Here is a 14,445-nt window from a genome sequence, read left to right on the forward strand (position 1 = left end):
CTGAGCGCTGAGATCAATACAGACACCTGAGCGCTGAGATCAATACAGACACCTGAGCGCTGAGATCAATACAGACACCTGAGCGCTGAGATCTGAGCACCTGAGGCGAGCCGCTAACGCGTCCGTAACAAAGCGTCCCGTCACACGGACGGAACCGCGCCCGCCAAGCGCAGGCCTCGTAAAAAAGAGCACGAGCGCACTCCTCAGCTTAATGTGTTTTCAGCTTCGATTTAAACTCACGTCAAAGTTTACCTCAATCACACGCACCTCGCTTTGAGACGGGACCGACCCAGCCCGCGGGCGTGCTTCGTTAGGGCTGGACTGAACACCGACCGGCGAGGCGGCTGGTCTTCGGAGTCATGCTAAGCCGAGCTAGAATGAGGCATGACGACGAGCCACAGCATCAAGATGACGATACAAGTGCTGGATGGGGATGCGAGTGTAACATGAAAGTTCTAGAGGAACAAGGTAGAAGGATACAGGTGATAAAAGTTCCCATTTTCCGCTCCTGTCACTGTGCTTTAACAGCAAGAAAAACTGCAGTCAGAAGGGCCTCAAACGGGTATTTTTAAGACAAGCGTTCAAGACCTTCTCTAGCCCACAATGGTACCAGCCTAAAAACTCACCCAAAATAACAGTCGATATGAATGTACTCGTCAAACGTTTTCATTTTCAGTGTTTAAAAATAAATAAATCTGTGGAGTTCGTAAGAACTGAGAGATTTAATCTTTCCTGTTTGTAAACCGTCAGAGGACAGCTGAGAGAGCTACGCTGCAGGCAGAAAACAGTGGAGTCTTTGTACCGCAGGACAGATAGGACACACAGACAGAGGCGGAAGGATTGGAGTGATAGACATGTTATGACAGAGCTTTATGACTTCTTTATGGCAGAGCTGGCCCTTGGGTTTCAGAGGCCCTAAACAAAAAATGTTGTTGTGGCCCGAAAGTGCTCCAACATAAATCTCACCCACTGCTTAAACGTGATTTGAGATGTTGTGGTGATTTATGCCAGCGGCTATCTCTGGAGGAAGTGCACAAATAAACTGTATATATATATATGAAAAACTGTATATGAGAAGGAATGTTGTCCTCGAAAGAGAGGACGGATTGAGATGGGGTGAAGAAAGGAGAGAGATAGAAAAAAAGAAGGGATAATGAGGGAAAAGAGCAGACCTACTTCTCTCGAGTGTCTTGATGCGCACGATGCCCTGGTTGGCCCTCTCCGGGGTCACGTTACAGCGAATCAAATCGCTCGATTCGCCTTACACTGGTCATTCTTTTCATCGCCGATATCTCACAGTCAAATTTAGCGAGTCTGCCGTCATGCTTCCGCAGTGTGAAACGCAATCTGACTGGATCTCTGTTTGTCTCTCCGCTAAATGCAGATGTTTTTTTTTTTCCACGCAGAGGAAAAGTCAGCATCCACTTCCACTAACCCTTTAAGGCATCAGATGTCAGAATAATTTGATTGGAATGTTCTTAACTGAACATTCTAATGCTGATGTTAACTATCACCACTGGTGATTTAAAGCAACGGAGTTGTAGAACACTGACTTTTCAAAAAAAAAAAAAAAAAAAAAAAACCCCTACTCTTCAAAGGGTTAAAGGGTAGATGGTGATTGGCCACAGACAAACTTTGTTGGTGATGTAGTGACACATGGAATGAGCCACACCATGGCTTGTCTGGGCCTTCTGTCTGAAATCTTTTCTCACCAGAACCAGAAACACGTGCAGACCATAACTCTTTGAAGAATAGGTTCTTAGAATGCTTCTTCGAAATTCTAAGTCAGTGTTCTAGAAATCCACTGCTTTCAGTTACCAGCAGTGATTGTGACATCAGCATTGGAATGTTCAGTGAAGAACATTCTAATCACACACTTGCGCCTTACAAGGTTAAGGAGGGCACTGGAACGTGACTTTAAATTCTCCATACTGGATCCAGCCATCACAGCATGCTTAAGTGTAGTGTGCCAGCTTTCAAATTCCAAACGTTCCTCAGCCAAACTGTATCAGCCAAACTGGAATCACATTCACGTTTGGATAACAACACTAGGCCATAAAATATTTTTTTTGCGTAAACATGACAAACTTTTTTTCGTAAACAAAGATCCGAATCTTTAGTCTTCCTGGTCTTTATTTGTCTACAAAAGAAAACAAAATAAGATTTACTGGTGTATTTACGAGAACAAAACGATGAGAACATTCCATTAAAATGTAATTGTCTTGCTCTCAGTGTAGGAACACAGTTGAAAAAGCAACAAATCTGGGCTACAGCTAGTGACCCTCACATCACATACGGACACTTACAAATAGAAAAAGAAAAAGCGGGGAAAAAAGGAGGCGGCTTTGTGAGACAACGAGCTGAGCGAAGAACCCAGCACAAGGGGCACAACGGCTGTGTCTCACCTGGCGGTCAAACCTGCAACCTCTAGGATTCGAGGCCAGTTCGCTACCCATTATGCTATACTTCTGCCCTTACATTTCACTCATCGTTTTCCGTCCCCAAAAAAAACCGACGTCGACAGACGCGTCCGTTTGCCCCGAACGGCATCTCTGTGGCCTCATACCCGGCAGCGGGTCTGTTAACAAACACGGCTCACATCGCACAGGTCTCTGAAATCCCCTCCCGGTCCCCCTCCTGGAGATCCCATGGCTCGGGCCTCACTAAGTCAATTACCCATAAGTCCCCACGATGGGAAAGAATCTGAGTCGGCCGCTTTGACCGAACTGCGTGCCGCCAGCGTTCCAGGTCGTGCTCCAGGGCTGTTTTCTTTCCTTTCGGATATAAGATGTAAGCTGTTACATAAAAAAAATATTTGTTACGTAAGGCTATTTTTTTTATTATTTAATTTTTTTTTTTTTAGCCCCGCAAGCCTGTTTCTTGCTCGAATATTCATGGTAAACATTCTGGCTGCCCCAGAAAAGCTGATGGAGCTGGGGGGGGGGGGGGGGGGGGGGGGGGTTGGAGGGGAGGGGTGTATACGCAGTGGAGAAGATAGGGAAAGGAGCATTAAAGTTTCATGCATTTCCGTGCGCAACGGAACCATTCACTCCCATCTGTACAGCACTCCCCCCAAACCCCCCCCCCCCCCCATCTCCCCCAGATTCAAGCTTCCTGTGCTGGGGCCCATCTGTGCACACACACATACACACACGCATGGATACACAAACACTCACACATGCATACACACACGCATGTATATGCAAACACACACACACAAACCCTCACACATGCATACACTCGCCGATGAATACACATACGCACACACACACACTCACTAGCCGCGTGTGTGTCGGGAGGGGGGGGGGATGCATGAGAAATCAGATGCCTTTCTGTGACATCACAGAAACACAGTCACGCACACACAGAAACCAACACACACGCGCGCACACACACACGCACACACACACACACACGCACACACACGCACACACACGCGTAACTGAGTCAGTGCCGTTTAGCTCAAGGTGTCCCAAATATCTCCTCACTATCTGGAAAAAAAGATCACAGTTTGCAATGAAGTGAATACAAATAAATGACTCCCGACAAACACAGCCCCGGAGGAAGAGCAGAATGACAGACTAACACAGAGACACCACCTGTCCTGAGCAACCTGGCCTTACCTGGAACTTACCTGGGGGGAAAAAAAACAAAACAAAAAAAAAAGGGTTTCATTTAGTATGCATCCCTCCTTTTCTGTCATTGTCAGGGAGGGAAATTTCATCTTCTTGATGACTTCATAAATTTTTAATTAAATATAAATGTTACATATATTTTAAAATACGATATGCATATTCTACATTTTTAGTTCTCAAATATCAGTTTTTTTTAAAGAGCATGAGTTGACTTGAGTGCTTCAACTTTAATGGGGAATCCTGAAATATGAAAATGTACATGGTGAAGATGAGAGAAAGATTGGAGGGGTTGATGGGACGGGGGGCACAGGAACAGAATGTTCTATTCTTCCTGAAGCACAGTTTAAAAATATATGGGTCTCCAAGGCGGACATTCTCTGAGTGGTTTTAGTGATGTGTGGCTCATTGGAATCTCTAAAATAAATTTAAAAAAATAAGCCCCTTAAAAAAAAAAATGACGTACTGAATCTAAATATGTGAGCTACAAACCGAACGATGGATGAGACACGTGTGTAAAAACACATGGCTGTATGTGTTCCTTATGGCGCACTTAAAAAATGATATTTAATATTTCAGTGGCGCGAGGCGCACACTAAGAGATGCATGACCTGACTCGTTCTCCCGCCAAGGCACAGCAGGTTCCGACGGGTTCGACTGGGGTGCCTTCTGACACCAGAAAGAAAGGACAGAAAGAGAGGATGGAAGGATAGAGGGCGGAAGAGGTACAGAGGATGGAGGGATAGAGGGAGGTAGAGGTACAGAGCTATGGAGCTGCTCTCACCCCTCCGTCCATCCCTATGTGCACAGCTAACCTGTCCCACTCTCAAGTCACCATCTAAATAACAAGAACGGAAAAATGATTGGAAAGGAATCCAGAGGTAAACCAATAGCACGGAGAAGCATGTGAACCAGTCCTGGAGTTGCTATGAGACCAGGAGCGGCGTTCAGTGCAGGGCAGCTAATTTTAGCCTGATGCTTAATTGTGTTTTTCCCCAGTTGAGTTGGAGATGGGCCAGAGAGTGTGTGCTTGTGTGTGTGTGTGTAAGTGTGTGTTTCAGCATGTGTGTATATGTTAACATGTGCATGTTTGTGTGTGTGTGTCTGTGAGAGTGTTTGTGTTGAGCATGTGTGTAAATGTTAATGTGTGTGTGTGTGTGTGTGTGCGGCGTGTGTGTGTGTGCGGTGTGTGTGTGTGTGTGTGTGTGCAGCGTGTGTGTGTGTGTGTGTGCGGTGTGTGTGTGCTAGCCTCCATGCACAGCTGATTCTCCGGGGCTGGGGTGCAGAGCACAGGCTGCTGCTGAGGAGTAAAACATTCATAAGCGAAAACATAAACATGAGATATGAGTTTACCGCCAAACCCGATTACATAAGAGCCAGCCCCCGGTCCCCGGATCGGGGGCGTCCGTCAGGGAAAAGGCCTGCAACTCCACCGGACCCCAAAGCCCAGGCACGTGCCAACGCCACGCGTCACATGATCACAGATTTCCCTTCTGATAGGCTTAAAGTGGTCTAAAGTCACCAGACGCACACTGTGTTCCTAATTTGCATCGTGATTTATTCCCCCCCCCCCCCTCATAAATAGCATTTTATGAATGCGATCTAAAGGAAGATTCACACTTGTAGAACGTTCTGACTCTCACGACCAGCCTGACACGGCAGTTCAGGGTCAGCGGCTGGCCCCAAATAGATTTTCGAACACGTGACGGTTACATTCTAATATTTTAGATGGAAACCGTTGCTTTGTAACGGAAGCTGTATTTGGAGACCCCATTGTCGATGGATCTGAGCTTCATAGTGTTCACGGTGGAAACTTTTCAGGTTTTAAATCGGAAGTATGACCGGATAAATTGTCTGATCACACCCTCGAGAAACTCCTCCTCCCATTTTACATCCTGGAAGTGCGGCCTTGTTTGTCATCAGCTTCGCAAAGCCCACCTTTACCGTTTTTATTTAAGTGAGGGAAAATAACCCAGAAATTCTGCCTAATTCTGTAAATAACATTTTGAGCAATAATGCCACAGTGCTCCCGAATTGCCTTCTGCTTCTTCTCACACTGTGCGAGCTCGGCCACTGACCATGAAGTGGCTGTCTGAGGAAGACCTCTCTGAGGAAGACCTCTCTGAGGAAGACCTCTCTGATGAAGACCTCTCTGATAAAGACCTCTCTGAGGAAGACCTCTCTGAGGAAGACCTCTCTGATGAAGACCTCTCTGAGGAAGACCTCTCTGAGGAAGACCTCTCTGAGGAAGGCCTCTCTGAGGAAGACCTCTCTGATGAAGACCTCTCTGAGGAAGACCTCTCTGAGGAAGACCTCTCTCGTGCGGCTTTGAGATGCGGTCTTTTTTTTTCGGCCGGAGTCGTTTGAAAGAGATGAAAATTTGCCGAGACGCGGATTCGTATCCGACCGAACGCTGCCGCGCCCAGTTCCGCTTCGCCCTGTGGAGCTGCCACGGCCCGGCACGGCCCGGATTCGGTCTGAGGCCGCGAGGACTTAACCAAACGAGCCATCTCATCTGCTCATCGGCTCATCTGGGGGATCTGTCCCGGTAAAATGAAGGACAGATAAATAGATAAATAAATAAATAAATAAATGGTTATGCCCACTTTTAAAGGAATATGATAGAAGCACGTTAATGGCCACTCAAACCATGTTTGTCAAAATCCACCTCTAGAGAAAAGATATGTTCACCTACTGGAGAAAAAACAGCCTGTGCTGCCACCTAGTGGCCAATGGAAGCTGTGTTTTTCTGTCATACTGCAGACCGCTGCCACCCCCCCATTCTTCCCCCAAACGTGATGCATGATTGGGTAGAGCATCTGTGATACCCCTTTGCCCCAGCCGTTCGACTCCCCTAAAACCTTCAGGCCTTGAGAGACAAAGCAGCAAAATTCCCCCATTTAGTCCACCACTGTCCCAGCATGCACTGCGGCTCGTGGGGCGGGAAAAAAAAAAAGCGCAAGCCTTCGCAAAAGGAGACAGAAAAGCGACACAACACCTGATGTGCAAAATACCACAGGCACTTGAACTTTAATAAATATTCAAAATAAAGTTCTGATTCATATGTACAGATATCGTACAGCGAGACCCTCCGCGCTTTCGTTTTCGAAGCCGTTTGCGAAGAAGAGCGTTCAGACATCAGAAATAACTGGCCCTGCGAGCTTCCGTTGTGATGCAGTAGGTAAATAAGAGTTTTTATTTTTCATTCTTTTTTCTTTTACGTTTTTAAAAATGTAATACACAAAAGTGAATGAAAAGGTCTCAGGAATACTTTGGAGAGTATTATCATGTCAGTACGTACGAGGAGAGACGGGATGGGAGAAGAGCCGTTATGAATCCGTTATGAATCCGTTATGAATCCGTTATATTCTCACAGTAAACCTGTATAACACTGCGAAGCGCCAAGCAATTAAGCTGAGAGTTACCTGATCGACTTTGACTCTGAATCTTTACACTCTGACTCTGAATCTTTACACTCTGACTCTGAATCTTTTCACTCTGACTCTGAATCTTTACACTCTGACTCTGAATCTTTTCACTCTGACTCTGAATCTTTTCACTCTGACTCTGAATCTTTTCACTCTGACTCTGAATCTTTACACTCTGACTCTGAATCTTTACACTCCGACTCTGAATCTTTTCACTCTGACTCTGAATCTTTACACTCCGACTCTGAATCTTTTCACTCCGACTCTGAATCTTTACACTCAAAGCACTTCTTGGATTCCTTTACGCACAATACTATGGTGTGCCAAGGCATTTTTAAAAAATATGATCTGTCCATTCCACTACCCAAAGTTACACAGAGACCTGTTCATTTTCTTTGCATTTAAAAAGCAGTGAGTCATTGTGCAACAAACAGCCGGAGCTGGACATGACTGCTTCAGCGGTTAGAGTTATTAGGGTAGGACTACAGTCACAGACTTCTAGTGCTGAAGCCGCTGGAATGGCTGTAATCGTACCTGGTAGGTCCAGAATTAACTTTATTTCTCCAAACCCTGTCTGTGCACCCAACTTGGTGGCTTCCTGGTGGACATTGATTGATTGATTGACTGACTGAATTTATTTGATGATCATAAGAAGAAAAAATACAAGAGGATCAAGTGCCAATCTTGAAAAACTATGAAGATAACACAAGAACGCTAAAAAGCTTATTTCCATTGTGGTCTTAAAAGTGGGGGGAGAGAAGGATGATGTGTGTGTGTGTGTGTGTGTGTGAGAGAGTGAGAGAGAGAGAGAGAGAGAGAGAGAGAGATAATTTCTGCACGTGTGTGTGCGAGAAGCCTGCTCTAATTTAGCACAATTATTGCATTAAAATCACAGATAACTGAAATGCAGGTAGTCGTTATAAACTAAAAGAAGGCTAGAGAGAAAAAAGGTACCCTGTTTTACTGTAGTAAATAATCCCTGCTCTGTCTAATCTACCCTGCTGAGTAGGTGCATATTCTAAATAACAAACGATGTGCAGTTGTAGCATGGTGATTTAAATACATAAGCTTTTTTTGTATCATTTTTGTTTATAATAGTTTATAATTATACGTTTTGAGCAGCGTGGCAGTGTAGCGTAATGGTTAGGGTTAACACCTCCAAGGTTGTAATTGTAACGCCCAGTTGAGGTCATTGTACACCTGAGCAAGCTACTTCACCTGAATAACCAGCTGATTAAATGCGTTAGTGTGTAAAAAGAGTGTAAGCTGTGTGTACAAAAAGGTAGTCACTCTGGATAAGTGTCGGCTAAATGTCTAAATTGTCATAAAACATGTTTTGTGGCGTTTTCTTTTGCTGGTGAATGATTTTAGCTTAAAAATAAAACGGAAATGTCCAAAAAAAAAAAAAAAAACAGAGAGAGAAAGCAAGGCTTGAGAAGAATCAAACTTTAACTGAAGAACTGATGGGTTCTTATAAAATAATACACATGCGCTGCTTTAAGAGTCGCTTCTACAAGCGAACTGTATCCGTAAACAGATAAAATAATTTCCAGGCACATCCTAGCTTCTATCTATAGGAAATGTGCTGCAGTCCGAGGCTATGCTGGCAAAGTCAAAGCATGTGTATGTGCACTTAGGAGTAGAATTACTTTGCCAACACGAATCTTCGAGAAGAAGGTTATCAAAAGATCATGACAAAGTAGAATTAAAATGGATGCTGGCTGGACGAAGAAGAATGTGCGTATATAGGCTATTTGTGCAGGGGCATTTGAGCGGAGTGGAGAAGGGTTTGTGGTGAACTCACATCTTTCCTATGGGCTTCTGTCTCGCACTCTGAGGCCTCAGAAGGGTTTGGAGAGATAAAGTGTCACTTCTAGGATGCCTATCGTGCCTAACCTGCTGTCAAGAGACATCGCAAACATGCCCATACTCAGAATATTGCTTCCATCAAACATCTTTAGAGAAACATCCTAAAGGGAAGGTCTTTGATTTTAAAAGCAACTGTGCAAACATTTGCCAGTGGTTATTCATTTCCACAACATCTTGTTAGCTATTTCTCCAGTTAAAAGTCGTCGGGAGAATCGGTACCGGGTTTTTACTTTTCCTCAATATTATTAATTTTAAAAAAAACAATTTTTTCCAGCACCAGACGGAGCACCATTGCAGATCCGGGGATTAAAACAGTTCCAGTCTGTGATTGACGAAGACGCGTCTCTATAAGAGAAATTCCCACGCCGTCGCTCTCTCACGCGCTCGGTCCGCTCCGCGTCCGTCGCAGGGAGCTGCGTTTTTCGGCCAGGAGCTCCTGGATGCGCTTGTTCCGAGTTCGCTCGCGGTACAGGCGCCGCCCCCCCCCGCGGGATGAAGTTGTTCTGGGACACCTCGACGTTGTCCACGCCGACGATCCTGTACGGCACGTCGATGGAGTTGTTCTCCCTCACCTCCTCCGTTTTGTTCGGCAGCCGGGCGCTGACGGTGCTGGCCGGGGCCCGCGAGGTCGCCGTCGTGACGACGGCGGTTGTCACGGTGGCGGTCGTCGGTGTCGCGTCCTCTCCGGAAGCTTCCGTGGTTGGACCAACGGTGGGCTGGGGCGCGTGCGTCGTGTCGAACCAAGCGGACGCGGTGGGACTGGCAACGGCGATGTCACGGCCAGTAAGAATAGCGCTGGGCATTGTGACATCATCGCTGGTGACAGTGCTGCTGGGAACCGTAGTGCCATCGAAGCCGACGCTGCTGCCAGGATCCGTGGAGTCTTCTCCAGCAACAGCGGTGCTGGAAACCGAGGTGTCCTCTTCGCTGACGGGCACGCTGGGAACCGTAGCGCCAGCCCCGCTGAAGGTGGTGCTGGGATCTGTAGTGTAACTGAAGGAGGAGGTGTCAGGGATGAACGTACCGGTGTATTTGCTCGCGACGGTAGGCGTGGAAAATAAAGAGTGCGCGCTGGTCGTGAGCCACGGGGCTTCGGTGTACTCCCTGCTCGTATTTTTGGGAGCCGGGGTGTAGCTCATAGCAGTGTGAGCGGGGACGGCGGTGTAGTTCCCGTCTGCGTCGCTAGGAGGCGATGTGTACTTCCTGCGGAGCGACGTGGTGCCGTTGGTGCGTGCCGTGTGGTTGCCCTCGCTGCAGGACTTGCAGCACATCTGCCTGTAACCTGGGATGCCGCAGTACCGGCTCAGCACCTCCATCCGACAGAACACCGACCTGTCCCCATGGCAACGCTGCCCTGCAAGACAGAAGAGCAGAAGATCAGAGGAAGAGGGCCGTGACGCTCAGGGGCCAGTCTGGGAGGGGCTGTGTGTTGGCCGGCGGGGGGGGGGGGAGAAAGCCGCCAGAACAGCAGGAAATGCAGGGAGGAGAGAAAAAAAGAAAGGACAGAAAGTTTTTTAAAAATTTATTTATCGTTTTTAGCAGAGCCAAGGCAGTAGCGGTCGTCGAGTTAGCTCCTTTACTGAAGGACACGTTCAGCGAAGCAGCAGCAGTGTTTTTATTGTAGTTTTGGGAGTCTAAGGAGCTTTTTTCCCTTGCATGGACTGTACAGAGTACCTGCCCTCTGTACATGAGGATATATATTATACACACACACAGACACACGCCTTATATAGCCACCAAAAAGCCTGAGAGCTTATTACATAGGTATTACACCTTTATTACACCTTTATCACATGTGTATTACATATAGTTATAAACACTTTAGAAAAAGTGTGCAAGAACCATTTTGCCTTGAGCTTAAATATGAAATAAAAAAATAATGTATCAGATTGTCTCACAATCATCCAAAGATATGTGCCAGATATCTTTATATTTACCTGATAAAGTCAATATGCACTGATGTTATACATTGACATTAACGTTTTTAAAAACAAATTTAAAAACTGACCCACTTGCAAGACTGATTTGTACATGTTTGACACGTCAACCAAGTGCCTTCCTCAAGTTTTATTTTTATCGTAGAACCATACCACGTGCGTTTTGAAGATGATGTTCTCAAGCAAACTTCCTGTGACCCTTTAGCTCATTTTAAAAGATATTTTAGACACCTGTGGAACAGACTGACCTTTGGGGTTGGGGGAGGGGAGAACGTGATCTTTGAAAATCTTTTTTTTTTGTTTTTTTGTGGCTGTAAACCTTGTTATTTAATGGAAGAGACCAAAAACTCACAAAACGAAACAACTTCTGTATTTCACGTTTTTATTTCTACAACTTCTGCAGTTGGTAATGACAGAAACTGAAACAATGAGATGCACGTTCCGCTCTCAAATATACGTGCGCGTACGTGTGTATATACATACGTACATGTGTAAATATACGCACACGGATACACACACATACATACACACACTTATTTTATTCTCCGTAAGAAAAATAAATTGTAAGAAAGGTACAAGTTCACAGTCACTTTGGTAAAACACTTCATTACCTGGAAATCAATCAGTCAATCAACCGGTAAATAAACAAAATAATAAAAAAATAAAAATAAATAATTGCATCTTCAAATAAAATAAATTATCCCATGATGATGTAAAAACTGGAATGGCACATTAAGTGTCATATTAAACATTTACAAAACATTAATAAAGTTTCCCTGATAAATCAAAGTGCATATAGACGTAGTGCACGTATTCCATCTGAACGATGTTTTTCCCAACGTTAGCTAGCCCCACAGAAAAGGTCAGTGAAGCCACAAAACAGTTACCCATAGTATATAATATTTTTTTCAAAGTAAGGAGATAACAGTCATGAACATTATTAAATACAGTCAACACCAATATTATGTACAGTATCGCACTGCAAGGTCTGGCTTGCTGTCCTTAAAATTTTTCCAAATCCAGCACATAAAAGTAGATAGCTCGCTACATATTCACAACTGAAATATGTGGTCACAATACAATGACAAGTCTGAAGTGTTGAGATGTCTGGTGTTACTTCCCTGTGTCCCTGTTAATGGACCTGTGTGGCTGGCTTCAGGCCACCATCTTTCAAGTTTTTTTTTTTTTGTTAGGTTGTAATTTTACAAGCTGCCTCTAAGTCTAGTTACAACGTCTACACTTCCATTTAGCAAAGCCATCTCTTCCAAAGATAATGCCGTTACATTCAGTCCAAGATAAGGCATTGTTCTTTTGCTAATGTTCGTCATAAAAATGAGTTTGATTTTCTTTTCTCAAATGAAGATTCATGAGGTATTTTGTATCGCTTACCGACTGTTTTTTAAATTTTTTTATAGCGTTTTAGCCGGAAAGACGCACTGACACACGTTTTGAAATGACAAACGCACACACAGTCGCACACGCGCGTGCGAACACACACGCACGCAAATGCACTCGTACGGTTTTCACAGGCACACACGAACGTGCTCGCGCACGCCGACACGCCTCGACGGTCCGCTCATTCGCACGTGAGATGCGTAAATGCGGATGAAATGCGATTCCTCGTTTGAGGGAAAAAAAAAAAAAAACGAAAAAATAATAAAATGACATTAACCCATAATGGTCGTCATAATAGATCCCTCTGAAGAACAAGACAGGCAACTGGCTGAACATGTTCTGCATAATATAGGCCTATCCCCACCCCAGAAACACTTTACTTAATATATACCTCTGTATTCATGTAAAATCAATACAAAAATACACATAACAGTCGACGATCTATGCGATCAATAGCAGTCAAAAGGTTAGGCAAATAAGCCACAGCTTATTAATGTTCAAATGTATTATTAGTCATATTATTGTTATTCATATATTTCAATATATAAAGTTTGCAAGCACGAATAAGCTGTGGTTACTGAATGTTAGCGTTAACAGTCAAGAGGAGATGGAGGGTGAAATGGAATGGGGATAAGCAGCAGTCCGCTATATAAACTACCCTGTTTCTTTTTTCCCATCATCGTGGACTCATTTTCACAATCCATAAAATCAACAGTTTATTTATTTTTGTTGTTGTTGCATTTCCTGTTGTAGTTCTGTTACGTTTTTTGGATTAAAGTTTGTTCTGTCGTCGTTTTTTTTTTTTTAGTCAGAATGAACCAGGAAGGTGAAATGAGCGTGTTAGCAGAGATGTCCTCATTGTGACAAGTTCACATTCACAATAAAGCTTTCGTCTTTTTTTTTAAATGTAGATTTTTTCTTTTTTAAAACTTCCTCAAAAAACCTCACCCATCGCTCTGCCGGGTGCTAGCGTGTAGCATCCGCGTGAGAGCGTAACCCACAGCAACGCACAGCTCGCAAGCGGTCGCCCAATCGCAAAGGCCGCCACCACCGGCTGTCAACTCCTCCCACTTCTCAAAGCCGCCAATCATTTTTGAAAGCCTTTTTTTTTTTTTTTTAATGTCTGGCAAGATTAAAAAGGCCAGCGATTTACAACACAGAGCTCCACAAGGAGAGAGAGAGAGAGACAGAGAGAGGGGGGGCGGAGTGGAAAGAGAGAGACAGCACAGGTGCCGTGACCCCACCCCCTGCAAGGGACGCCACTGGAAACACACCCCCCCTTCCCCCCCGGGGGGGGGGGACCGGAAAAAAAAAACGCAGCCAGGCCCACGATCAGGGGAGCTTCCCCCGCAGAGAGAGGCAGAGGGACAGAGGCAGAGTCCAGGAGAGGATGGGCATGCACTGGAGACCGAGGTCTGAGTTATAAAGGGGTCGTTTACTTGAAGAGATCTTGTGGAGGGGGAACTCTGGGTCGGGCCGGGACAGCCACTGAATCAGGAAGTTCCCGTTCTTGTGGTCCGAAGAACCCTCTGGAGACACAGAGGAGAGAAACACACACACACACACACACACACTCATTAGCAGGCTGATTACGTGTCCTGGGACAGAGAGGCCAGGGAATATGTCATGCTATGTTATGCAGTAGAAGTGAGGGGTGGGAATTACTCAGGTTTGGCTCCGGAGCACAAAGCCAGCTGAGGAGAGGACAGACTTGTTAAAGAATTCAGGTGCTGAAGATGGTCTGCTTTACAGTGTGCAGCTGGACTGGTTTATAATGGGTAGGCTTCAGCTGGACTGGTTTATAATGGGTAGGTTTCAGTTGGACTGTGGTTTAAATGGGTAGGGTTCAGTTAGACTGGTTTAGAATGAGTGGGCTTCAGTTGGACTGTGGTTAAAATGGGTAGGCTTCAGTTGGACTGGGTTGTGAATGGTCTGGATCAGGTAGGACTGGTTTATAGTGAACAGGGTTGAGTTAGGCTGGGTTTGGAATGGCCCGGCTGGAGATGGACTGGTTTAGACTGGGCAGGGTTGAGTTGCATTGGTTTAGACTGGGCAGGGTTGAGTTGTATTGGTTTAGACTGGGCAGGGTTGAGTTGTATTGGTTTAGACTGGGCAGGGTTGAGTTGCATTGGTTTAGACTGGGCAGGGTTGAGTTGCACTGGTTGTTCAAGACTGCATGAAGTT

The 14,445-nt window shown here is 45.2% G+C and overlaps 1 protein-coding gene across 3 annotated transcripts in view; it reads right to left on the reverse strand.

The window, feature by feature from the left end:
- Positions 1–6,634: 6,634 nt before the first annotated feature.
- The window catches only part of LOC118223260 (A disintegrin and metalloproteinase with thrombospondin motifs 2-like), a 152,216-nt gene continuing 144,405 nt past the window's right edge, over positions 6,635–14,445 (reverse strand). For all 3 annotated transcript variants that reach the window (XM_035409537.1, XM_035409536.1, XM_035409538.1), the window contains 2 exons: positions 13,701–13,790; positions 6,635–10,283 (listed from right to left, as the gene is read on the reverse strand). In XM_035409537.1, the coding sequence (XP_035265428.1) occupies positions 9,181–10,283; positions 13,701–13,790 (1,193 nt within the window). In that variant the 3' untranslated portion in view covers positions 6,635–9,180. The remainder of the gene's footprint in view (positions 10,284–13,700; positions 13,791–14,445) is intronic.

Source organism: Anguilla anguilla, chromosome 3, assembly GCF_013347855.1.
Source record: "Anguilla anguilla isolate fAngAng1 chromosome 3, fAngAng1.pri, whole genome shotgun sequence".
Taxonomy (NCBI): domain Eukaryota; kingdom Metazoa; phylum Chordata; class Actinopteri; order Anguilliformes; family Anguillidae; genus Anguilla; species Anguilla anguilla.